Source organism: Pelophylax lessonae (assembly GCF_965119305.1).
Source record: "Pelophylax lessonae genome assembly, chromosome: 7".
NCBI classification, from domain to species: Eukaryota; Metazoa; Chordata; class Amphibia; order Anura; family Ranidae; genus Pelophylax; species Pelophylax lessonae.
The window spans coordinates 240881432-240908874 of NC_138774.1; the positions used below are offsets into that span (position 1 = coordinate 240881432).

Consider the following 27443-nt stretch of genomic DNA (forward strand, 5'->3'; position numbering starts at 1 on the left):
CACCCACTGAATTTAATGATGGGTATACACGGCGCTATCCACGTATACCAAAATAGGATTTTAACTGCAGTGCTGAAATCAGAAAATCACCACAGCTGCTATCAGCAAAGGTATCCATGTATGCTGAGCGCAAACACTGTTTGTGTCAGAATATATGAAATCAATGCGTGGTAGCCGACGAGTACCTGCTAGAGAAACAGGTCACAAAAGAATGAAAAACAAACAAAGTACATTAAAAGTACATAGGAAGTGTAGAAGAACATAAAAAATGACTGAGACGACAACTATTTTTGGCTTTTATGTATTTTTTTTTTTTTCTTCAAACGTCGAGTTCCAGGTTCCAGGTTCGGGTCTCTCAAAATGACGATAGCCATCGAACATCTTTTGAGACCCTGTGTAAATGTGCCCTAAACTGTGCCGTGCTGTACCCTATGCTAATAATCCACTAGTGTGTGGTAGCGACGGAAACAGTCACCGTGGCAAAGACCAGGTCGGTCAGGACAGTCGGGACAATAATTCCGGGTGTCACGCCTAAATCCGCGCTTGCTGCAGACACGGCATCTTTTTTGGGGGTATCGTTTGGTATCGGTACTCGGGAGGTATTGCGGAAAATGCCTCTCATGCAGCCGCCTCACTGCATCTGGTTGGGGAAGTTGGGCAGGAGCACCAGCTGAATACACAAGGGCTCTGATTATCTCTTCTTGGAATTGAAAGAAGGATAATGTTCCAGCAGAAGCTTTGTATAAGACAAAAGCGTTGTAAACAGCCAATTGAAATAGGTATACAGACACTTTTTTGTACCAGCGTCTGGCCTTACGGGCAATTAAGTACGGTCCCATCATCTGGTCGTTGAAGTCCACCCCTCCCATTTTACGGTTATAGTCGTGGACACAGAGGGGTTTCTCAACAACAACACCGGTGACCGTAGTAATTTGGACTGCCGTGTCTGGGTGAATGGAGGACAGCACGTAAACGTTTCGTTTGTCCCTCCACTTCACTGCAAGCAATTCCTCGCACCTCAAGCAGGCTCTCTCCCCCGAGCTCAGTGGGGCATTCACTAGCCGCTGGGGGAAGCCCCGGCGATTAGATCGCACGGTGCCACAAGCGCCAATTTGCAATTGATAGAGGTGTCTAAAAAGTGGCACGCTTGAATAGAAATTGTCCACGTACAAGTGGTACCCCTTTCCGAATAAGGGTGACACCAAGTCCCAAACTATCTTGCCGCTGCTCCCTATGTAGCCTGGGCAGTCGGGGGGCTCCACAGTGCTATCTTTTCCCTCATAGACACGGAAATTAACTGTATAGCCTGTGGCCCTGTCACAAAGCTTATACAACTTGACCCCGTATCTGGCACGCTTGCTGGGGAGGTACTGTTTGATAGCAAGGCGACCAGTAAACTTAATCAGGGACTCGTCAACGCAGACATCTTGTTGGGGGGTAAACAAGGCTGCGAACCGCTGATTGAAGTGGTCTATGAGGGGCCGAATTTTGTGGAGCCGATCATATTCAGGGTCTCCCCGAGGACGACAGAGTTCATTGTCGTTGAAATGCATGAACCGAAATATTTGTTGGTATCGAGCCCTGGACATAGCAGCAGAGAACACGTACATTTGATGAATTGGGTCAGTGGACCAATATAACCGCAATTCATTCTTTCTTGTAATGCCCGTGTTGAAGGAAAGGCCCAGAAAGGTTTTAAACTCCTGAATCGTAATAGGATTCCAGGCGAATGGTCTGGCAAGGGGTGAATTTGGGTTGGCGGCGATGAATTGTTGAGTGTACAAATTTGATTGGTCCACAATAGATCTGAAAAGATCTTCAGTGAAAAACAGCTCAAAAAAGTTTATGGGATTAAAACCAGCTGTTTCCACTTGGATTCCGGGTTGGGCGGTGAATGGGGGAAGTACTGGCGCTGTGGAATCTGTGGGCTGCCAATTAGGATATGCCAGCGCTTCAGGGAGGACACTATGGGCTCTACGGGCCTGTCTTCGGATACGCGGTGGCTGCGGGCCACTACTCGTGCTAGCCACCGCACCAGCTTCAACTGCACTCAGGTGACTCGCCACGTCACCAGGTGATACTGCAGTGCTGGTTGAAGGTCCAGGGTGTACTAGGCCGCTCGTGCTTGCCAGTTCACGAGAAGTGTGAGCGGCACTAGTACTGGCACTCTGCTGCATACCAGAAACCTCCAGTTCTTGCAAGTCAACAACTCCAGAATGGGGTCGGGTACGCCTGACCCTAGCAGGGACCCCTCTGTCGGAGCTATCTGTCAGGGAGCCGCTGCTGTCATCTGGTTCGTATATTGACCCTGATTCTGACAGTGAGGCTTCCCCATCGCTCTCACTTGACATGGCCATTATACTGTATATAGCATCATCACTGAGCGAACGTTTTGTCATTTTGGTAGCTAAATTTACTCGTACAGTGATGCGACTACTAGGTAATAAAAGCACCTGGTTGTCGAGGACTATTTGGTCGCTACAAAGAAAAACTGCTAGTGCTAACAGAGATCAGGCCTGACTCTGCTAACGCAGCGGTTTTGTGTGATTTGTGTTTTTTGGAAGTGTCAGTAATCTATTGATTACTACACTTGCCTGGGTAAGGTGGGCTGGGCAGGGGGGCTAAACGCAGGTGCTAGCAGGAATCAGTGCTGATTGTGCAAACACTGCGTTTGGGGAACACTAAATTATGAGGACGCTAGTATAGTTCTGATCAGATCAGATATTGATCTGTTCAAACACTATACTAGTAACGGTGGTGTGTGTGTGTTAGTGTACTTGACTCTAACTGACGCTAAGTAACGGTGGTGTAATGGGACCCTGACGCTAACTAGCTAGCCTAAGTTGTGTCACCCGTGACGCTAATACAGTGATCGGTAATCACTGTATATAGTGAACACTGTGACAGGGAAGTGAAGGGGTTAAACTGGGGGAGATCAAGGGGTTAAACCTTTATAGAGGATAGATGGCGGGTGGCCTAAACCTATTCGGGCCTAGCGCAAGCGCAAATTAGGGTCACCAGTGACACTAAATACAGTGATCAGTAGTTATCTGATATACTGTATATATTAGTGCACTGATTTATATGGAGTGAAGGGGTTAACTGGGGAAGATCAAGCGGTTAAAAGTTTATTAGGGAATAGGTGGCGGGTGCCCTAACCCTATATGGGCTTAGCGCAAGCGCAAATTAGGGTCACTAGTGACACTAAATACAGTGATCAGTATTTACCTATATACTGTATTTAGTGCACAGAGTAATAGGTAGTGAAGGGGTTAACTGGGGCTGATCAAGGGGTAAAAACTTTATTAGGGGATAGGTGGCGGGTACCCTAACCCTATTTGGGCCTAACGCAGGCGCAAACTACGCTCACAAGTGACACTTATACAGTGATCAGTAAAATATCTGTATACCACTGTATATAGTGTTCACTGTGAGGGGTTTTGGGGGTGATCAGGGGGTGATCAGAGGTGATGAAGGGGTTAAATGTACCTATGTGAGGTGTGTCAGTGTGCTGCTTGGTGGAACTCACGTTTTTGGTGTGTCTCTGTCTCTCTCCTGGAACCGAAAGGACTCCAGGAAGGACAGTGACATCACTTCCCCTGTCTGTGTTTACATTACACAGACAGGGGACAGATTGCCATTGGTGGGGACCGATCTACAGACACTGACCAAAAATCATTGGTCAGTATCTGATGACTGATCGGTTCCCTACCGAATGACATCGGGATCGGGACCCGCGGCGCGCGGGAGCGCGCTCTGGAGCCGTGATCGCGCATCACGTTAATACTACGTGGCTGAGCGGTATCGTGCCGCTCTGCCGCAGTAGTATTACCGTGAGCGGTATTAAAGTGGTTAATGTATTGTCACTGCTGGTCACTGATGCATTAGTGACTGACCAGTGGCAGTTAATTAACCCCTTTGTGCTGCATTAGTGCAACCAGTGTTAATTAACACTGATACTGGTTGCACTAATGCAGCACAAAGGGGTTAATTAACTGCCACTTGTCGGTCACTAATGCATCAGTGACCAGCAGTGACAATACATTAACCCCCTCATGCTGCATAATACAAATACCATTGGTAATTTAACCTCTTGCCAACCCATCACAGTACATATACTGTCACAGGGTGGCAGCGACAGGTGTACGTCGCTACATGTTTTTGGTGTATGCCCCTGTTCTATCCATTTTAAAAAAATTTTGGGGAAAAAGTAATTTTCGGTTTTCGGCCAAGGGCATCCTGCATTTTCGGTTTCGGCCCAGAATTTTCATTTCGGTGCTTCCCTAATCTTCCCAGATGGTAAAGCTGCCCATTCTTCCTGGCAAAAAGCCTCCAGTTCCTGTACATTCTTGGGCTGTCTTGCATGAACTGCACATTTCCAGGTCTCCCCAGAGTGGCTCAATGATATTGAGGTCAGGAGACAGAGAGCCACTCCAGAACCTTCACTTTATTCTGCTGTAGCCAATGACAGGTTGACTTGGCCTTGTGTTTAGGATCATTATGTTGGAATGTCCAAGTACGTCCCTTGTGCAGCTTCCGGGCTGATGAATGCAAATTTTCCTCCAGTATTTTTTGATAACCTACTGCATTCATCTTGTATATAAAAAGATGTATGTAACCCCTTCTATAGATTACTACACAGCATGAAAGGTCAGACACATAAGCAGCACTAAAGGGACTACACCTCCCGCCGGCTTCGGGATCTTCTGAGACACTGACGAGTGGGGACAGTGAGACTCCGGCGGCTGGTGTAGTCACTTTAGTTCTGTAATTTTTTTTTTTTTATCCTAATCGCTAAGTGATTGGGAAATAATTGTGGTGACACTTTATACTCTCTTTGGTCGAATACTGCATTCAACTTGCCATTGATTCTGACAACTTTTCCTGTGCCCTTTGTAGCTCACACATCCCCAAAACATCAGTGATCCACCTCCTTGTTTCACAGTAGGAATGGTGTACCTTTTCATTATAGGCCTCGTTGACTCATCTCTAAATGTAGCATTTTATGGTTGTGGCCAAAAAGCTAAATTTCGGTCTCATCACTCCAAATGACTTTGCCAGAAGGTTTGAGGCTTGTCTCTGTGCTGTTTGGTGTATTGTAAGCGGGATACTTTGTGGCATTTACGTAGTAATGGCTTTCTTCTGGCGGCTCGACCATGCAGCCCATCTTTCTTCAAGTGCCTCCTTATTGTGCATCTTAAAACAGCCACACCACATGTTTTCAGAGAGTCCTGTATTTCACCTGAAGTTATTTGTGGGTTTTTCTTTGCATCCCGAAAAACTTTCCTGGCTGTTGTGACTGAAATTTTAGTTGGTCTACCTGACCGTGGTTTGCTTTCAACAGAACCCCTCATTTTCCACTTCTTGATTAGAGTTTGAACACTGCCGATTGGCATTCTCAATTCCTTGGATATCTTTTTATATCCCTTTCTTTCCTGTTTTATACAGTTCAACTACCTTTTCCTGCAGATCCTTTGAAAATTCTTTTGCTTTCCCCGTGACTCAGAATCCAGAAACGTCAGTGCCGCACTGGATGAAGGATGTAAGGGTCTGTCAGATTCCAGAAACTCATTGACCTTTTACACACACACACACACACACACACACACACACACACACACACACTAATTACAAGCAAACCGATCACAGGTGAGGATGGTTACCTTTTAATAGCCATTCAAACCCCTTTGTGTCAACTTGTGTGTATGTTATCAGGCCAAAATCTCCAGGGTATGTAAACTTTTGATCAGGGTCATTTGGGTAGTTTTTGTTGTCATTCTGATTTAAAAAGAGTAAACACAGTTGATTGATAATAAATGGCTTCAGCCAAACGCTAACCATGAGTGAAAGAAAAGTTTGTGTTATCATTCATATTCTCTGAAAAATGGCCAAGAAATGTCATGAATTCTGCCAGGGTATGTAAACTTATGAGCACAACTGTATGTAACCATTATCAGGATTTTAAAGGATAGGGTTACATTTTTTGCTGTAAAGTTAATTAGGACAAATGTGGGGCCTAAAATGGAATTCTAGCTTAGATTGAAAATTTCCCCCTCCTCCTCCTAACACCTATGCTTACTAACCTGTGTAAGAAAGACACGTATACTTTTTTCAGGACACTCTGGTCTGATTATATGACCCTATTCTCCCCTGTATCAGCCAGTGCAACTGCAGGGAAGAGGAGGGAGTGCCAACAATAGATGGGACATTTAAGATTATGGGTGACGTCGCAGTTAGGTTTTGCCAGTCGTTGTTGATCGCTCTCTACTCTTCCTTGTATCCTGTGCTGGCAGACATGGGAGATCATGTGACCAGATCGGAACTGCCTCAAAATAGATAAGTATATACATTTTTCATACACAGGTTAGTTATATATATATATGGGTGCTTTCACACTAGCACTTTTGGTGTGCACCTGGGTTAGATTGACGTCAGAATTCGGTTCTTTTTGATGATGTGAACACGGTCTTTGAACTCGGGTGCGCACCCGCGAACCGTACCCGAGTCCGCTTAACCACTTGCCGACCGCCGCACGACTATCTACGGCGGCGGTCAGCCCCTCACAGGCAAAGTGACGTAGGTCTACGTCGCTCGCCTGTGAGGGTTTAGGGAGCGAGCGCGCGCCGCCGGAGGCGCGCTCCCGCGTGGTCACGGCCCCCCCCCCCCCCCCCCCCGCGCGTGTGACCGGCGGACCCGATCGCCGCCGGCCACTCTGCGATCGGCGGGGGAGAGGGAGAAAGTCAGGCAGCTTGTGTAAACAAGCTGCCTGTCATTCTCCTCTCTGTATGAGAGCTGATCACATGGATCTACTATGTAGATCCATTGATCACTCTGCATACAGTTGAAGCCACAGCCAATCACAGTTAGAATCACGCCCCTAGGGACACACACAGCCCCTCCCTCTCAAATAAAGTTAACCCCTTCACTACCAGTGTATTTTTACAGTAACAGTGCATATATATAGCACTGATTACTGTAGAAATGTCACTGGTAACCCCAAAAGTGTCAAAAATGTCAGTCAAGGGTCCGATCTTTCCGCCGCAATGTCGCAGTACCGCAAAAAAAATCGCAGATCGCCGCCATTACGCGTTAAAAAAAAAAACAACAAAAATGACAAAAATCTTTCCCTTTGTTAGTAAACGCAATAACTTTTGCACAAACCAATCAAAATACGCTTTTTGCTATTTTTTTTTTTACCAAACATAGGTAGCATAAAACAAATTGGCCGAAAATATTAAAAAATTTTGATTTTTACATTTTTTTTGGGGGGAATTTCATATAAAAAAAAGGGAAAAATATTGCTATTTTTGCAAAATTTACGCTCTTTTTTTGTTTATAGCGCGTGATCAAAAAATCGCACAGGTGATCAAATACCGCCAAAAGAAAGCTCTGTTTGTGGGGAAAAAAAGGACGCCAAATTTGTTTAGGTACAGCGTCGCACGACCGCGCAATTGTCCGTTAAAGTCACGCAGTGCCGAATCGCAAAATACCCTCTGGTCGTTTAGCAGCCAAATCCTCCGGGGCTTAAGTGGTTAAAAAGGGTGGTCTGGGGTACAGTTCATGTGAACTCCAATACGGTTCGTTGCTGATGAGAACGCAATGGTACCAAATCGCGGAAGTGAACCGCTGTTATTAATGATGTATAATGTGGTTGACAGAGCCGTCATATATAGATATATATATGTATATATGTATATGTGTGTGCACTTAACCTTGATGACAAGCAGGGTTGATGAACTGCAAGCAGAGAGATGTCGGCAGACAGCCGGTTGTCTTTGAAACGATTTGAGTATATTTTGCGGCAGACAGACACAAGTGTGTTTTCTGTATCATTTCTTTGAAAAAAAAAAAAAAAGTTCAAAAATAGAAGTACAAAAGTGAAGCGAGCAATTCTATCCATTTTGGCACCTTCTCGTTTACAGCGGTTGCTAAGCAACATGAGTACGCGCCTGCTGCAGCTTGATGACGCAAGCGTACCGCGGTTCGGATACAAAAATAAAATGTGAACACAGTCCATCGGGGGCAGGGGGAGGGGGGAGCAATTGAACTCGGGTTCGGACCAGGCAATCGCACCAAGTTAGGAGGAGGGAGGGAGCATTTTTAAGACTAGTTAGGTGTTAGCCTGGAATTCTACTTTAAAGTAGTATTCCAATTTACACCTAACTAGTCTTAAAAATGCTCCCTCCCTCCTCCTAACACATATCGTGACTAACCTTTGTAAGAAAGCTGTAAATAGTTACCTTTCTCTTTTGTTTGTAGTCGGACACAGCTCTTCATATTCAGAACCATTGGGTTATATTGCCCCCCTACAGCAGTAGGACACTAGGCAGAAAGAAGACTTTGCTATGCCTATGGGCAGTCCTAGGTGGTATACACCCCCTCTCTGCTATAGGCCTTCAAGTGATTGTAAAGTCTAGTATTTTTTTCTAAAATAAATAACCTGTTATACTTTGCACAGAGCAGCCAAGATCCTCCTCTTCTCGGGTCCCTCTTCTGTGCTCCTGGCCCCTCCCTCCTGTTCAGTGCCCCCACAGCAAGCAGCTTGTTATGGGGGAATGAGTCGCAGCTCCTTATGTCCATTCAGACACCGAAGAGTAAGGACCTAGTTCCCTGCCGGAAACTCTGGTCTGGTTTTTTTGTTTCATTTTACATGGCATTTTTTTCTCCTGTGTGTGTGTGTGTGTGTGTGTGTGTGTGTGTGTGTGTTTTTTTTTTCCCCTGCGAGATCTACAATCCACTACCGGGCTGGATAGCTAGATCCAGGGGTCCCCCCAGTCTGGCCAGCAAGCGTGCGCAGACCAGAGCTCCTTTGTGACATAGCCCCAATGGATGGGGGCTGGCCTGCGAGTTAAACGTCTTGCGAGGTTGCATATGACCAGGTCTTGGCCCGAGTCACAGCGTTCCTCCTGGCGGACAGCCCCCCCATTTCGATGCTGAGGAGGATTTGTTTGGAGTGGTGGCCACCTGGTTTCTGGTATGGTGATTAGCTGTCCTCTTCTTCCCCTTGATGTGGTTTGGAGGTGGACGCGGGCCGTTCCCTGGGACGGCCAGACCTGCCGGTTCCCACCAGACCCCCCTTTCATCTCGGTACCCCCCGTAAGTGCGGTTGGTTGGCAGATGGTAGTGTGCTGCACTGTACCAGTGGGAGAGGGGAGTGCACGCAGCTGGCGGATGGACTATACGGCTGGGTCCCTGGGAGCCTCTTCGATGCGGTGTGTGGCTGCAATTTTGCAGTGGTCTGCGCCTGTACTTTAAGGCCTGTGTGAATCTACTAGCCGGCGGCCATGTTTGTGTATTCCGGTGGGCATGTGTGGTTGGTCTGGCGTGCATTAGGACCGGCGGCCAGAACAGTGGAGCCTCTGGGTGGCAATTGTGGCTGTGGTAGCTCCTCCTTCTTTTCCTGGTGTTGACTTCTAGGTTTCCTTTTCCCCTGGACTCTGCAGGTGGATACTGGCTATCTCTGGTGCAGACCGATGCTACTCTGGTGGGGTGATGAGTCTGGTGAGCCCTCTCTCTGCTGCAGGTTGAAGGGTGCTTTGCTTTCAGGTGCCCCTGTGGTGATACAGGTGTGGTGGGGGTAGTCCCATAGCGGTGCTAGACAGCCCTCCATTGATGGACTGACAACAGTCCTGGAGCCCTTTGTTTCCCGAGTGGAGGTGGCCTAGCAAAAAGCGTCCCCCGCCTCATCTGTCTCATCAGATCCTGAATCTGGCTCTGCCGCCCAAACGTGGCCCACCCCGGGGAGTTTGTAGCCATGCTCCCTGATCTATCAGATAGTAACACCTGTAGCTGCGCATGAGAAGGCACTGATTACATCTGTGCGCCAGACTTTAAAAATAGAGGATGCAGCTGAGACTGCAGCGGAGATGTTGTCCCCTTTGGCACCCACAAGTCTTCTCACAGGGCAAAAGTGTTTCCTTATCTCTATTTTGAAAAGATTGGGAGCGCCCAAAACGCCCCTTTGTGGTTCTCAAGTGCTTTGCTGTGAGGTGCCCCTTTTGAAGAGTTGCTTCTCAACTGGACTGTCCCACCGGTGATTTGCCCCCCCTCTCTCCAGGTTGAACAAGTCAATCCTGATTCCAGTAGAGGAATCTCCAGGTTTTAAGGATCCAGACAGGAAGGCGGGTCTGTGGCCCACAATATGTTCAATATTGCTGGTTCGGCACTGAGGCCAGTCCTGGCCATTGCCATGTCGCCAAAACTGAGTGGGCTAAACTTTTGTGCCCGTGACCTAGAGGGTGAGCATATTCCCCCTGTTTTTGCTGAGTTGGCAGACTAGTTGGTCCAGGGGCTGCAGTTTGTCTGCGATTTCTCTTTGAACGTGGATCCCTTGAGTTCTAAGTGATCTGTTTCAGCAGTGGTGCTTAGGTGTGTATTGTAGCCTAAATGTTGGTCTGCGGACCAGACTTTAGAAAAAACTCTGACTCATTTACTCTTTCAAGGTGATCGCCTGTTAGGGGCTACCCGGATGACCTTATTAAGGGTCTCACAGGGGGAAGAGTACCTTTTTTTTTTTTTTTTTTTTTTTCTCCACAGTCTGGGAAGGGTAAAGAACCTCGTCAGATGCGACCCTTCTTTCTCGGCTCGCAAAGGTTTTTTTTGTCCCTCAGGGTCCACTGGCAAGAGTTTTTTAAAGCTTTTCATGCCCTCCTCGGGAGGTTCCAAGCGGCCCTCGTCTGGCAAGCCGAGAGTGGGATTCTCTAGACTTGCGGGCAAGGTTCCTTCAGAATGGGTCCAATGTACGTCTGTCCCCAGACCAATTGCAAGCTCTCTTTGGGTGGTGCAGGACTTGTTGGTTCAGGGAGTGATGGTTTTGAAACGGTTTCAAGGTTTTTATTTATAAATTTATTGGGAACTTTTTATACTATGTGGAGTTCCTCTTTTCTAGTATGGAGATGGTCCAGAGATTATTCTCTTCTTGGTCTTATCGAACGTTCCATTCATCTTGACTCCATTCGCACATAACCCATACTGGAGGAGGGGAGGCAGGTACCACTGGCTGTCTACACGTTAATTAGAGAAGTTGTAGCGGTCACCGCTGGCTTTTTATGCTTTTGTTGGCCCATTAGGCGTATGCCTTTGTTGGCCCATTAGGCGTATGCCTTTGTTGGCCCATTAGGCGTATGCCTTTGTTGGCCCATTAGGCGTATGCCTATTTGAGCCTGCTACATCTTGTAAGCCCCCCTCTATCATTGGGGGTGGTTTATACACAATTGGGTGAGCTCCATAGATGAAATGTGAAGTCTGTAGAAATCTATTGAGCACTCTTGCTGCAGAATTTTATCACAAGTGACTTTGGACTATTTTTATATACAAATATTTTGCACATGCTGTTTTTTTTTTTGTTTGTTTTCCCTTATAGGGACAGGTGTATTCACCTTTATTGGTTAGCACATTATATATGCTTATCTTCAGTTTTATAAAAAACAATTCTTAAGACATTTATATTCCCTATTTATGCAGATATTTTTCACTTGACATATGATGGAGTGAGAGTTAAATTTTTGATTTTATTCCCATCCCATTTTCAGGATTCTTTTATCTGTTGAAGTCCCCAGTTCTTCATGTACCAATTAAAGTGCTGCCGCCTTTTATTTTGAAACAGAGTGTCTTCTGTGGTTTTAGCAGCTGTATGACATTTTTGATATTTGGCGTAATATTCCCTTCCCACCAAGGTTTTTATTCAAACCTGTTTACAGTCCCAAAAAAGGATGGCAAGGTCTGTCTGATTCTGGACCTCAAGACCCTGAATTGCTTTGTGCTGGTACAGAAATTCAGAATGGAGTCCATTCGCACGGTAGTGGCATCCATATATCAGGGGGATTTTCTAGCCTCTATTGACATCAAGGATGCTTACTTGCACATTCCAATATGTGCCCGACTCCAGTACTTCCTCTGTTTTGCTGTGGGAGAGGAGCACTATCAGTTCATGGTGTTAACCTTTTGGTCTCGCCTCCGCTCCTCGGGTCTTCACAAAAGTGTTGGCCCTGGCTATGGTGTTGCTACATCAGCGGGGGCTTGCAGTACTGAGCTACCGGAACGACTTCCTCTTGCGAGCGGAGTCCTCTGCTGCCTTGATGGACTATCACTATACAGACACTGAAGGAGTTTGGTTTGCTTCTAAATTGCCAGACGTTTAGAGGGTCTGTTCCCTCTTTGGGGGTGTCTTGTTCAGGTTGAGCTCCTCTTTACCTGGTTGGCTATTGTGTTTAAACTTGGGATTTTTTGTTGTCGCACTGCTTGGGGACGTCCCTATGGTTCTGAATATGGAGAGCCGTGTCCGTCATTGAACAAAAGGGAAAATTGGATTTTTGTGCTTACTTTAAAACCCATTTCTCTGACTTTATTGATGGACTCTGCACCCGCCCCTCTATGGAGTTTTAAATCTTCTGACACTGCTTGTTACTAAACTGAAGGCTTATAGCAGAGAAGGGGATGTATACCAGCTAGCCCAGCCCATGGGTGTAGCCAAGTCTTTTTTTCTGCCTAGTTTCCTACTCCTGTAGGGGGCAATAGAACTATGGTTCTGAATATGGAGAGCTGTGTCCGTCAATGAACTTTTTTTTTTTTTGCAGTCTCCAGTCTGTTTACATAATCTCCTGTGTCAGCCAGCACCGTCTGCAGGATAAAGGAGGGGGAGTGCTTGACGATGGCTGAAATGTCTGGGAATAGTGACATCACCCATTAGCTTCCTATGGCTTATCTGTTGTTGGCACTCCCTCCTCTCCCCTGCAGCTGCTGCTGGCTGACACAGGGGAGCCAGTTCATGTGACCAGACTGGAATGGCCTGAGGAAAGGTAAATTATCTTTCTTACACAGGTTAGTCATCATAGGTGTTGGGAGGGAGGAGGGGAGCATTTTTAACCACTTTAATACAGGGCACTTTCCTCCCTTCCTGCCCAGGCCAATTTTCCCCTTTTAGCGCTGTTGCATTTTGAATGACAATTGCGCGGTCATGCAACACTGTACCTAAACCAAATTTATGTCATTTTCCCCCCATAAATAGAGCTTTCTTTTGGTGGTATTTGATCACCTCTGGGTTTTTTCCTTTTTGCTAAACAAATAAAAGACCGAAAAGTTTGAAAAAAAAAAAAAGTTTTTTTGTTTGTTATACAATTTTGTAAATAAGTTTTTCCTGCACTGATGAGACTGCACTGACAGGCACTGATGGGGTGGCACTGATGGGGTGGCACTGATGGGGTGGCACTGATGGGGTGGCACTGATGGGGTGGCACTGATGGGGTGGCACTGATGGGGTGGCACTGATGGGGTGGCACTGATGGGGTGGCACTGATGGGGTGGCACTGATGGGGTGGCACTGATGGGGTGGCACTGATGGGGTGGCACTGATAGGTAGCACAGATACGCAGCATTGGTGGGCACTGATAGGCGGCATTGATGGGCACTGATAGGTGGCACTGATAGGTGGCACTGATGGGCACTGATAAGTGGCACTAATGGGCACTGATAGGCGGCACTGGTGGGCACTGACGGGCACTAATGGGAACTGATAGGCGGCACTGGTGGGCAATAATGGGCACTGGTGGGTGACACTGAAAAATGGCAATGATGGGCACTTGTGGGCAGCACTGATAGGGAGGGCACTGGTGGGCAGCACTGATGGGGAGGGCAATGGGGGGCTCCCTGAGCCCTGATTGCCATCCCTGGTGGCCATAGTGAGCATCCCTGGGGTCATAGTGGGCATCCCTGGTGGTTCTAGTTGCCCCCCCCCCCCGGGGGGTCTGCACTGGTAATCAATGATCTGATTACCAGTGCCGACCCCCCACCCCCCCCCCCCCCCCCCCCTGTCAGGCACGAACTAAGGAAAGCCGATCAACGGCTGTTCCTATTTACTATGTGACCAGCCGTGATTGGACACGGCTGATCACATGGTAAAGAGCTACGTCAGACTGACACCTCGCATCACCTATCGCCGCTCTGCGCGCCCCCGGGGGGGGGCCCAGAGCTGTATTATCCTGCCGCCGTCATATGACGTCCGGTCAGGATAATACAACCACATTCCTGCCGTCAATTGCCTATAGGGCGGGCGGGAAGTGGTTAAGATTTGTTTGGTGGCAGCCTGGAATTCTACTTTGAATTGGAGATCCTGAGACTATTTCCTGGCGTTCCACTTTAAAGCAGAACAAAATATTTTTGAGCACCAAAGCTTTTGCCATAATACAATATGGCACACTTATCCAAGTGCCCTGTTCGAGCGATGTGATGTCGGCGCTACACTTCGTTGCTCTGACACCACCGCTGTCTTGTTCCTGGTTAGGAGTCTTCAGCCTTGTGTATTGGCTAGCCATTGATGATGTCATTTCTGCACGTGTTCACAGGAAGTGCATTTTCCAGTCAGCAGGCCCTTCCAGTGAAACTCCATGCACAGGATAAAAAAGCCGGGATGGTAAGGAAAGCACTTTTGTGGCAGAGGATATATTCAGAACCTCTTCTGCCATAAAACTCTATATGATCTCAATTTTAGCGAATTTAACTTTAGGTCAGCTTTAAAGAATAGGTTCGCCTTTGGGAACATGTTGCATGCTTCATCCATTTTTTAGGATTCACCATGTAACCTGTTCCGGTTCCTGCAGCCTCCCTCCTATTTTTATTTTATTTTTTTTTTTTTAATAAAAAAGAAATAAATAAATAAAACATCAAAGATAAGGGTTTACCACTTTAAGACGGACAGTGTAAAACACTTTCTATTGGGCTGACCACATTAGCATCCTGGCTTAATTGTATAAGCCGTAGTCTTCATTATGCTATCAAAGAGAAGATTATTTAGAAGAGGATATTGATGTATTTTTGGCAAGAGGAAGGGAATAGAATGAATGCATCCAGTTTGAATTTTCATCTCTTATAACAAGCCAGTCATTCAGGTCATCTTCCGCTTCTGTGCTCTAGGTTGGCCGTCTCTTGCAGCAGTTGGCACTGACTGGATTCGAGGAAGTGGATTCACGCAGCAGGAACAATCTCAGCAAATTTGATAAAGTAAGTCTTCTGCAGGCAGCGAGTAATAGGCCTAAAGGATGATCTGTATTCACACTGTTTTAGCAGGAATTGAGTACAAATGTCTGTAAATATAATTTTTTTTTTTATTTTATTTTTTTTTTTTTTTTTTACTGTGAAATATTGCATATAAACAATTTTTATGTTTTGCAGCAAGCAGTTGGAGGACCTAGTACTTTTTCCTTGTTCTTTTGTTAGCTTCTCTGTTTAAAAAGAAAAAATAAATTTACAGACCTCCTATAGCTCAAATTTACACACCAATAAATGAATCGGGCAAAAAATTCACTTCCCATCCTCCCACATCACTGCCTTCTAAATTGATAATGGTCAGTATGAAAATCCAGAGCGTTTGCTCTTTTTTTTTTTTTAAGCCGGTGTCATCCGGTGCAGTTTGTTAAATTTTTTTATAACGTGCACATACTAAGACCCCGTTCACACTGGGGCGACCTGTCAGGCGACCTGGTCGCCTGACAAGTCGCCGTGGGTTGCCTGCCATAGAGCAGCACAGGACCCGTTCTAATAGGAGCGACACAAGTCGCTCCGACTTAGAAAAAGGGTCCGGAGCTTCTTTGGGGCGACCTGCATTGACTTCAATGATATGAAGTCCGTGCCGGCCGCTCCGAGGTCGCGGTGCGAGCTGAGCACCGCAACTTCACAGGTCGCCCGGCAAAGTCAGGTCGCCCCAGTGTGAACGGGGTCTTAAATAGCCCCAGTTTATAAACTGACTTGTTTCCTACCTGTTTGTCTTGATTCCTTCTAATGGTCCTATTATGAAAACTTTAAAGGAAGTTGTTTTCAAAGGGGATCTATAGGGGATATATATATATATATATATATATATATATATATACACACAGTTGGGCAAAAAAGTATTTAGTCAGCCACCAATTGTGCAAGTTCTCCCACTTAAAAAGATGAGAGGCCTGTAATTTTCATCATAGGTGCACTTCAACTATGAGAGACCGAATGGGTGGAAAGAATCCAAGAAATTACATTGTAGGATTTCTAATAAATTAATTGGTAAATTCCGCAGGTAAAATAAGTATTTGGTCACCTACAAACAAGCAAGATTTCTGGTTCACAGACCTGTAACTTCTTCTTTAAGAGGCTCCTCTGTCCTCCACTTGTTACCTGTATTAACCACTTAAGCCCCGGAGGATTTGGCTGCTAAAGGACCAGGGGTTTTTTTGCGATTTTTTACTGCGTGACTTTAACGGACAATTGCGCCGTCGTGCGACGCTGTACCTAAACGAATTTGACGTCCTTTTTTTCCCACAAACAGAGCTTTCTTTTGGTGGTATTTGATCACCTGTGCGATTTTTTGATCACGCGCTATAAACAAAAAAAGAGCGTAAATTTTGCAAAAATAACAATATTTTTCACATTTTTTTATATGAAATTCCCCCAAAAAAAAAGTAAAAATCAAAATTTTTTAACATTTTTGGCCAATTTGTTTTATGCTACCTATGTTTGGTAAAAAAAAATCGCAAAAAGCGTATTTTGATTGGTTTGCGCAAAAGTTATCGCGTTTACTAACAAAGAGAAAGATTTTTGTCATTTTTGGTGTTTTTTTTTTTAACGCAAAATGGCGGCGATCTGCGATTTTTTTTTTCGGTACTGCGACATTGCGGCGGACAGATCGGACCCTTGACTGACATTTTTGACACTTTTGGGGTTACCAGTGACATTACTGCAGTAATCAGTGCTATACATATGCACTGTTACTGCAAAAATGACACTGGCAGGGAAGGGGTTAACTTTATTGGACAGGGAGGGGTTAAGTGTGTCCTAGGGGCGTGCTTTCTACTGTGTAGGGACATTCCTATTGGTGTAAAAGCAAAGATCAACCGTTCTACATAGTAGAACGGACAGATCTTCACTTTTACACAGGGAGAACTGACAGGCAGCTTGTTTACACAAGCTGCTCTGTCTTTCTCCCTTCACAGGAGCGATCGCAGTGTGACTGGCGGACATCGAGTCCGCCGGTCACACGCACTGACTTGCCTGTGAACGAGCCGCGGCGGGCGCGCGCCTCGGCGGGCGCGCGCCCGCCCGCGATAGGCTCGCAAGTCAGTGACAGGCGAGTGACGTACCGATACGTCACTCTGCCTGGCCGGGGCTGACCGCCGCAGTATATAGTCGTGCGGCGGTCGGCAACCGGTTAAAGCGGAGTTCCTGCCACAAAATCGACATAATAGATTTTGGCCCATCCGCTTGCTTTTGGTCACCTGAAAAAGAAATGGATAGTTATGATTTTTTTTTTTTTTGTTTAATTACTTTATTGAAGAAAAATATACTCACCTTTCTTCCACTTCCTCCCTCCGCGGCCCGCGCCGTCACTTCCTGCTTGCATTGACTCCTGGGAGCTGAATGTCATCACTCCCAGGTATCAGTGCGCCTGCACCGGCCCCGCTCGTCACTTGCGGTGCGGGCGCTCATTCCCTGCTAAACAGCTTCTGGGCATGCCGAGAAGCTGTGGAGGGATGACCGCCTGCCCAGGAAGTGACGAGCGGGGCTGACACAGGCGCATTCTGGGAGAAGAGGACGCAGAAGAGGACGTGCTGGCTTCAGCTGCCCACATCCGAGATGGCAGCGCTGGAGAAGTAATTTTCAAGTTAAGTATTTCTTCTAAAAGGTAAGTGCGACCTGGGACAGATCAGAGGCTATCCATTGTGGAATGCACTAGCACTGACTGTCCCGGGGGTATTTTTATTGAGAAAAAAAAATTTGTGGCCGGAACTCACCTTTAATGGCACCTGTTTGAACTTGTTATCAGTATAAAAGACACCTGTCCACAACCTCAAACAGTCACACTCCAAACTCCACTATGGATAAGACCAAAGAGCTGTCGAAGGACACCAGAAACAAAATTGTAGACCTTAACCAGGCTGGGAAGACTGAATCTGCAATAGGCAAGCAGCTTGGTCTGAAGAAATCAACTGTGGGAGCAATTATTAAAAAATGGAAGACATACAAGACCACTGATAATCTCCCTCGATCTGGGGTTCCACGCAAGATCTCATCCCGTAGGGTCAAAATGATCTCAAGAACGGTGAGCAAAAATCCCAGAACCACACGGGGGACCTAGTGAATGACCTGCAGAGAGCTGGGACCAAAGTAACAAAGGCTTCCATCAGTAACGCACTACACCGACAGGGACTCAAATCCTTCAGTGCCAGATGTGTCCCCCTGCTTAAGCCAGTACATTTCCGGGCCCAACTGAAGTTTGCTAGAGAGCATTTGGATGATCCAGAAGAGGATTGGGAGAATGTCATATGGTCAGATGAAATCAAAGTAGAACTTTTTGGTAAAAACTCAACTCGTCGTGTTTGGAGGAGAAAGAATGCTGAGTTGTATCCAAAGAACACCATACCTACTGTGAAGCATGGGGGTGGAAACATCATGCTTTGGGGCTGTTTTTCTGCAAAGGGACCAGGACGACTGATCTGTGCAAAGGAAAGAATGAATGGGGCCATGTATCGTGAGATTTTGAGCGAAACCCTTCTTCCATCAGTAAGGGCATTGAAGATGAAACGCGGCTGAGTCTTTCAGCATGACAATGATCCTAAAAACACCGCCCGGGCAACGAAGGAGTGGCTTTGTGAGAAGCATTTCAAGTTCCTGGAGTGGTCTAGCCAGTCTCCAGATCTCTACCCCATAGAAAACCTTTGGAGGGAGTTGAAAGTCCGTGCTGCTCAGCGACAGCCCAAAACATCACTGCTCTAGAGCGGTGGTCCTCAACCCTGGCCCTCGGGGCCCACTAACAGGCCAGGTTTGCAAGATTACTGAAATACATCCCAGGTGATATCATTTGCTGCTCAGTGATTGCAGTACTCTAGTCTGCATCTCCAAAAGGTAATACTTAAAATCTGGCCTGTTAGTGGGCCCTGAGGACCGGAGTTGAGGACCACTGCTCTAGAGGAGATCTGCATGGAGGAATGGGCCAAAATACCAGCAACAGTGTGTGAAAACCTTGTGAAGACTTACAGAAAATGTTTGACCTCTGTCATTGCCAACAAAGGGTATATAACAAAGTATTGAGATTAACTTTTGTTATTGACCAAATATTTATTTCTCTTACGTCCTCCGACAGTCGCCGCCTCTTCATATTCGTCACATATGGGGTATTAGACTTTGCTCCGAAGGAGTAGCTAGGCAACAGAATATGTTAACATTAAAGCTTTTAACATATCCCACCCTCAAGGGGTGGTCCCCTCAGTCAATACCCTCCTACTTCCTGCAACCATATCTCAGTTTTAATGTCTAGCTTGTCAGGAGTGGCTGGCTCTCTCTGTGCTGGGGCTTTCTGCCCCAGACTCTTTCTTCTTTTTAAGATTTTGTTTGAGTTTTTCTCTCTACCTTTACTTAGCTGTTATTTTTGTCAGCGTTAGTTAGTTCTTCTGATGAAGAGGATCATGCGGGCTGGGTCTCGGGCTGATCCCCCCTGGTCGCAGGTCGTGGGTCAGTGGCTTCCCAGTCTGCCATCGAGCGTTCAGCCAGGTAACGCTCCTGGCACAGTGAACGACCCATCCCTGTTCGGTGCAGGGATGATTGGTGAGGTGGCTACCTCACTGGACGCTGTGCGGTTTCTTAACCCCCATTTTGTGCGTCTTGAATGCGACTCTCCCTGCCTCATGTGCAGCGGCTTGTTCGCCTGTGCGGGTCCCCCACGCCATGTGAGGTAAGTGTATTTATGTGGGGACCTGTCTGTCTGGGGGGGTGTCAGTCTGGGACTGTGTAACCTGCCTCTATTCACACTGCTTGTCTCCCTATCTCTCGGCTGCATGCTGTGGGCTGCAAGGGGGGGGGGGGGGAGCTGTGTGACACTGTGTGTGTCAGCCTGGTCAGTGTGTGAAGCTGTGTGCTGTGGGGCATGTTTTTTTGGCATGTGTGGGCATACACAGCGATCGCTGCGGCGATCTGCCATGTATTCTGATACTGGAATGTAATGTGTGTTTTTATGCACTGTGGAGCGGCGGTTTCGGCGCCAAACTGCGCCATTTTGCCTACACTCGCTCCGGCCGCATGTTTTACATGCATGGCGGCCATTTTCCTGTAGCCTCCATAGGCTTACATAGAGCGCCCTGGCAGCATCACTTCCTCTTTCCAGGAACACCGATCGAGGCAGCGGCGAGGGTCTCCTCAGGTTTTATCCTTCTGTTCTTGCTCTCCATTGCCTGTTTTCAGTTTGCATATTCCCTGTGGGGGTCTTATTGTGCTTGAGTGTGGTGCGGTGGGCTGCGCTTGCCGCGCTTGCTTAAAAGGGGCAGTTAACCCTTTGTTGTCTGGCATTACAGGGGCAATGGATTCTCAGGAGGGCAAATTTCCTACAGCCTTGGTGGAAAGCCAGGGGACCGCTGTTTCCCCCCCAGGGGGGGATTTAGCCACTATTGTGGCTGGCCTTGCTGCTCAGGTGCAGATGCTGGTGGCTGCTCAATCTACTAAAAGGCCCAGAGTTGCTCTTTCCTCTGATTCTGAGGGTGAAGGTGATGGGGCTGTTATGGCGGGGGCCTCCTTATCGGGGTCCCGCTCCTCCCTGGATCTTGTGGGGTCCGAGGTGGAGGCTGAAGTTGAAGGGGTTGATAATTCTCCCCCTGGCTCGCCTGAAGAGCTTGCAATCATGGATGAATTGATTGCTTCCATAAAGCAAACACTGCGTTTGCAGGATGAAGTGTGTCCCCCCGCCGCCTTGGCGGCTTATGGGACGCAGAGAAAACGCAGGACGCCGCAGGTTTTTCCCTGCAATGATGATTTTCAGCGCGCTGTTAAGGAACAATGGCGCAATCTGCGCAAACCTTTTGCGGTACCAAGTAGATTCAAGCTGCGTTATCCTTTTTCGCCTTCCACTGATGAAAGGTGGTGTGTGCCTCCCCCAGTGGATCACGCAATTGCGGTTTTGAACAAAGCCACTGCGATTCCTGCAGAGGATTCCCCTGTGTTCCGTGATGCCACGGATAGGAGACTGGAGTCTCTTGCCCGTCATACTTATTCTGTTACGGGTTCTATGCTTAAGGCTCTGTTTGCTTCTCTCATGGCGGCCCAGGCGATCGCAAGTTGGACGCAGATGCTTAGGCGCGTCTTAGTGGCTGACTCGGCCTCGCCGGCGACCCTGGATATGGTGGATCAAATCCACCAGGGTGTCATGTATCTGTGTGATGCGGACCTGGACCTGGTTCCGTTGGCTGCACGTGTGCACAGCGTGGCGGTGTTGTCTCGCCGCCTGGTTTGGTTAAAATGTTGGTCGGTGGACCAGTCTTCACGTAAGACCTTGGCCAATCTACCTTATGATGGGTCTCGCCTTTTTGGGGAGTCCCTGGATGTGTTGATTAAGGGGATCACCGGGGGTAAGAGCACTCTTGCCCCATTTCCCCAAGGCTAAGGGAGCTTCTGGGAAGAAGCATGCTAATTTTCGGCCCCCTCAGGGGTCCTTTCGTGCCTTTCGGCCGCACTACAAGGGCAAGCCGTTCAAAGATCAAGGCTCTCAGAAGAAGCCCTGGTCTGGAAAACAGAAGTCCGGCCAATCTGGATCTGCAGCCCATAACAGTTCGGCCTAAAGGGGCGCCCTCACCCAGTTTTGGGGTGGGGGGACGCTTGCTCGGTTTTCTTCAGCCCTGGTTGGCCCGTGTGCGGGACAGATGGGTTCAGGAAATCGTTCGATCTGGTTACAAGATCGAGTTTCTCTCTCGGCCGGAGAGCAGATTTTTTTCCCTCAAATCTTCAACTGTCTCCAGAGCGTTTGCGGGACCTGCACCTGGCGGTGCGGGACCTGAGGGCTCAGGGAGTGGTGGTTCCGGTGCCTCATCGGGACAGATTTCGGGGGTTTTATTCCAATCTGTTCACCGTGCCCAGGAAGGAGGGCAAGGTTCGTCCAATTCTGGACTTGAAGGCTCTAAACCGCTCTGTGCGGGTTCGCAAGTTCCGCATGGAATCCCTGCGGTCGGTGGTGGCTGCCCTGGTTCCGGGGGAATTCATGGCCTCCATCGATTTGAAGGATGCGTATCTTCACATCCCCATTTTCGAGGGTCACCAGAGGTACCTTCGATTTGCCATTGCGGAGGATCATTACCAGTTCGTGGCGTTGCCTTTTGGTCTCGCCTCGGCTCCGCGGGTCTTCACCAAGGTGCTTGCACCGGTTCTGGCATTATTGAGGGCCCAGGGCATTTCTGTCCTGGGGTATCTGGACGACATTCTGGTTCGGTCTGCGACCAGCCAGGGTCTGGAGAAGGACCTGTCTGTCACGATGCAAACTCTGCAGGAGTTTGGTTGGACGATAAATTTTCCAAAGTCGACACTGAGTCCGTCGGTTCGTCTTCCCTACCTGGGAATGATTCTGGACTCGGTGCAGGCGAAGGTCTTCCTGCCGGAAGACAAACTCAGAACTCTTCAGGAGGAAGTCAGGTCCCTCAGGGACGTTCCGCACTCGTCTCTGCGGACGTGCATGAGATGTCTGGGATTGATGGTCTCGGCCTTCGAGGCGATTCCCTTCGCCCAGTTTCACACGCGGGGTCTCCAGGCGGAGATCCAGTCCAGGTGGGACGGGCGACCTCAATCTCTGGATCTTCAAATCTCGTTGAGTCATCGCACCAGAAGAAACCTTCTGTGGTGGCTCCAGTCCCCGTTGGTGTCCGGGGGCAAGTCGTTTCGTCCTGTCTCGTGGACGGTGATCACCACAGATGCCAGCCTGTCGGGCTGGGGTGGAGTTCTGGGCGTTCTGTCCGCCCAGGGGACTTGGTCGGTGGGGGAGTCTTCCCTTCCGATCAACATTCTGGAATTGCGTGCGATAAGTCTCTGTCTTCATCGCTGGACGGACCGGCTGCAGGGCTGCCCGGTTCGGGTGCAGACGGACAATGCCACGGCGGTGGCCTACATCAACCACCAAGGGGGCACCAGGAGTGCCCGAGCGGCTCGAGAAGTGGCCGACATTCTGTCCTGGGCCGAGACTCATGTCCCGGCGATAACGGCGGTTCACATTCCGGGGGTGGAGAACTGGCAGGCGGACTATCTGAGTCGCCAGACCCTAGATCAGGGGGAATGGTCTCTCCACCCGGCTGTCTTCCAGATGTTGTGCGCGAAGTGGGGTCTTCCAGATGTGGACCTGTTCGCGTCTCGTCTCAACAACAAGGTGAGAAGGTTCGTGGCAAGGACGCGCGACCCTCGGGCAGACGCGTCGGACGCGTTTAGTGGCCCCGTGGCATCAGTACAGGCTGATGTACGCGTTTCCACCGATTCAGTTGCTGTCCAGGTTCCTTCGCAGGTTACACTCGGAACGCAGCACGGTGATTCTTGTGGCACCGGACTGGCCTCGCCGGTCCTGGTACGCAGACCTCGTGAATCTGGCGGTCGACGCCCCGTGGCGTCTGCCTCTTCGAGACGATCTACTGTCTCAAGGACCGATTTACCATCCTGCTTTACAGTCGCTGGCTTTGACGGCCTGGCTGTTGAGACCGAGGTCCTGAAGGAGAAGGGTCTCTCTCCAGAGGTCGTTCATACTTTGATCAACGCGAGGAAGTCTTCCTCGGGGAAGGTTTATTACCGTACTTGGAAGGCCTATTTTGCCTGGTGTGAGTCCAGGGGGTTTTCACCCCGCACGTACTCTGTTTCCCGTGTGCTGTCTTTCCTTCAAACGGGTGTTGATCAGCGTTTGGCGCTGGCTACGATAAAGGGTCAGGTGTCTGCGCTGGCCGTTCTGTTTCAACGTCCCGTGGCTTCCAACTCCTTAGTTGGCACTTTTGTTCAGGGTGTGCGGCATCTGGTTCCTCCTAGGAGGGATCCTCTGCCCCCTTGGGACTTGAATCTCGTTCTGTCTGTGTTGCAACGTGCTCCTTTTGAACAGATCAGGGAGATCTCGTTGTCTATGTTGTCCAAAAAGGTCGCCTTTTTGGTGGCGATCACTTCGGCTCGCAGAGTGTCGGAGCTGGCGGCTTTGTCCTGCAAGTCTCCGTACCTGGTTATTCATTTGGATAAGGTGGTCTTGCGACCTAATCCTTCTTTTCTTCCGAAACGAGTTTCGGAATTCCATCTTAATGAGGATATTGTCTTGCCTTCGCTGTGCGCGAAGCCTAAACATCCAAAGGAGGTGAGATTGCATTCTCTGGATGTTGTTCGGGCGATAAGGGTTTACCTTAAATCGACTGAGTCTTTTCGAAAGACGGACTCCTTGTTTGTTCTTCCAGAGGGTCCTCGGAAGGGCATGGCGGCTTCGGCCTCTACCATCGCCAAATGGATCAGGCAGACCATTGAACAGGCCTATGCTTTGCAGGGGAAGGCTCCTCCTGTACCTGTGAAGGCGCACTCTACTAGATCTTTGAGTACGTCTTGGGCCTGTCGTCATGGGGCTTCTGTAGCCCAGGTGTGTAAGGCGGCGACTTGGTCGACCGTGCACACTTTCACAAAATTCTACAAAGTAGATGTTCAGGCATCGGCGGATGCTTCCTTTGGCCGCAAGGTTCTTAGTGCGGCTGTTCCCTAGGGTCCCTTGTTGGGGACTCCTGGCTGTTGGGATAAGTTTTGTATCCCCTGGTTTTTTGTCTTTTCCTGGGTTGTTGCTCCTGTTGAGCACTTGTTTGTTGCTGTTGCCCAGCTGGTTTCCTTCCTTTGGTAAGGTTCCTTTCTTTGATGCGGAGACTGCGTTGCCTTTTCGGCGCGGATGCGTTTCCCACCCCTCATGTTTGCACTGCTTTGGGACGTCCCCATATGTGACGAATATGAAGAGGCGGCGACTGTCGGAGGACGTAAGAGAAAACGGAATTTTTGTAAAATCTTACCTGTAAAATTCCTTTCTCTGAGTCCTCCGACAGTCGCCGCCCCCAACCCTCTTTTGGGGTTTGGTTATATACTCTACTGCTATTCCACTAAAACTGAGATATGGTTGCAGGAAGTAGGAGGGTATTGACTGAGGGGACCACCCCTTGAGGGTGGGATATGTTAAAAGCTTTATTGTTAACATATTCTGTTGCCTAGCTACTCCTTCGGAGCAAAGTCTAATACCCCATATGTGACGAATATGAAGAGGCGGCGACTGTCGGAGGACTCAGAGAAAGGAATTTTACAGGTAAGATTTTACAAAAATTCCGTTTTTCCACCATAATTTGAAACCAAATTTTTTAAAAATCAGACAATGTGATTTTCTGGATTTTTTTTTCTCATTTTGTCTCTCATAGTTGAAGTATACCTATGATGAAAATTACAGGCCTCTCTCATCTTTTTAAATGGGAGAACTTGCACAATTGGTGGCTGACTAACTACTTTTTTTCCCAACTGTATATATAATTTTTTTTTTTTTTATGTTCCTATGGTGCAAACCTCTTAGGAACTTTTAGATGAGTCACAAACATACTTGTTTATATAGTTATTTGATCTCTTCTGTGGTAGGGTAGGTCAGCAGTTTGTAGGGCAGGGCAGAGGATGAAGGTCAGAGTTCAGAGGCAATTAACAGTGTAGGGGCAGTGGACTGTAATGCAGTATACAGAGGTCAATAGTAGGGTAGGGCTGTGTACGGAGGTCAGTAGTAGTAGGGTATTGCAGTGTACAAAGGTCAATAGTAGTAAGGTCGGGCAGAGGTCAATAGTAGGGTTAGCATTCCTGTTCAAATTGCATGTGATTCTTTGCAGTGCGATTTGAGCCCATTAATTTTGTATGGGCTCAAATTGTACCTCCAAGGTATCGGTACTCCGTATCCGCGAATACATGACTAAAAGTATCGCCACTTGAGCTCGCCGGTAAAAAACTGTTACTGGTTAAAATCCTAAAATAGAAAACCAATAGAGCTATCACATCTAAGGATTGGTAAGCTGCAATATAGTGTTTGATTTAAGGTCAAGTAGCATTGTGATGGCTTGGTGATGGAATTGTGATAAAACAATATTGTTCTGGACCCCTAAAGCATTAAAAAAAAAAAATCTGTTTGACATGCAGAGATTTTATTCAATTAATCAGATTTTCACAGGTTTGACATGCTAAGATGGGGAGAACTATAGATTATGGTTAAAGGATGCTGGTGCTATTTTTTTTCAACTGAGGACATGTCACCATAACCCCATCTATCCTTTTTGTTTCTCTTCTATCCTTGTTGGCATGAGCAAAGAAGTCTGTCCTTTTGCTCTTGCCTCTGAAGATCAGAGCATTGTATTGTAACTCAAAATGTAAGCTCAAAGATTTTAAGATATTCACGTTAAGCAGGTTGACTTCATGTTTCATCTTTCCTTTCTCCATAGAGCTGTGTTGCTGCATTTCTGGATGTCGTGATTGGAGGCCGAGCAGTAGAAACGCCACCATTGTCTTCTGTGGATCTGCTGGAGGGCCTAAGTCGCACCGTTGTCTACATGACTTACCACCAACTGGTCACTCTCGTAAGTATCCGAATATACAAGATTTACCAAGAAATATAGCTTCTGGTGAAGTTGGTGTTGGAAGACTTCCCTCTGAGATACTGTAATTGCAGGTCTGACCAGGCAGTGGGATAGCTGTATAATGCCCATCTGTGTCGATTACCACAGGTCCTTTTATGATGATGCGGGCTAATTTCCTCCACTCAGGGTCATCAGCCCAACTTCTCTTTAGTACTGGCTTTTTTTCCCAATCTTTCCCTCTGTGCAATCCAACTTTCTAGCACATTTTTTTTGTTGTGCATACCTTACATTATTCAATCCAGGGAGCTTGATGAATAATGTAAGGACACGGGGGATCTCCCGTTTTTTTTTTTTTTTTTCTGCCAAAAAAAAAAAAATTCGGAGCAGCGCGGTTTCGTTTCACCCCTTATGGTCATGGAGACTCTGGAGTGCATTTCACTACCCAATCCACTCCTGGAAGCTGCAGGACCCTCTGGGTCTCAATCTGCTCTGGCGGCCATGACGGCAGCGCTGCAGTCGCTAGTAGCCAAAGTAGATATGGCCCTGCAAAGGAAGCCTGGCAAGAAGCGCCCCCCGCCTTCACCTGTATCCTCTGCTTGTCTTGGGAGTGTGTTCGGCCCAAGATGTCTGGACTCTGGAAGTCCAGGTTGCCGATCAACATCCTGGAAATTCCGGCGATCAGACTTTGTCTGTCTCAATGGATGGATCTCCTGCAGGGACGCCCTATGCAGATACAATCAAACAATGCTATGGCTGTGGCATATGTCAATCATCAAGGGGGCACAAAGAGTGCCCCGGCTGCCCGGGAAGTGGCTGGCATCTTGAGGTGGGCAGAACTATATGTTCCGGCCCTCTCTGCTGTGTACATTCCGGGGGTAGAGAATTGACAAGGGGACTATCTCAGGCGGCATACGTTGGATCCGGGAGAATGGTCTCTTCATCCGGAGGTATTTTTATCAACTGTGGACCTGCTGGCTTCCCGTCTCAACAGGAGGGTGCGGAAGTTCGTGTTAAGGTCTCGGGATCCTCTGGCCGACTCCGCAGACGCTCTGGTGGCTCCTTGGGGTCAGTATTGTCTGATTT

General features: G+C 47.9%; 1 protein-coding gene across 1 annotated transcript in view; it reads left to right on the forward strand.

Annotated features, from left to right (window-relative positions):
• Positions 1 to 27443, forward strand: part of GAPVD1 (GTPase activating protein and VPS9 domains 1) — a 284263-nt gene that overhangs the window by 85757 nt on the left and 171063 nt on the right. The window contains exon 4 of the mRNA XM_082263589.1: positions 14908 to 14994. Within this exon, the coding sequence (XP_082119715.1) occupies positions 14908 to 14994 (87 nt within the window). The remainder of the gene's footprint in view (positions 1 to 14907; positions 14995 to 27443) is intronic.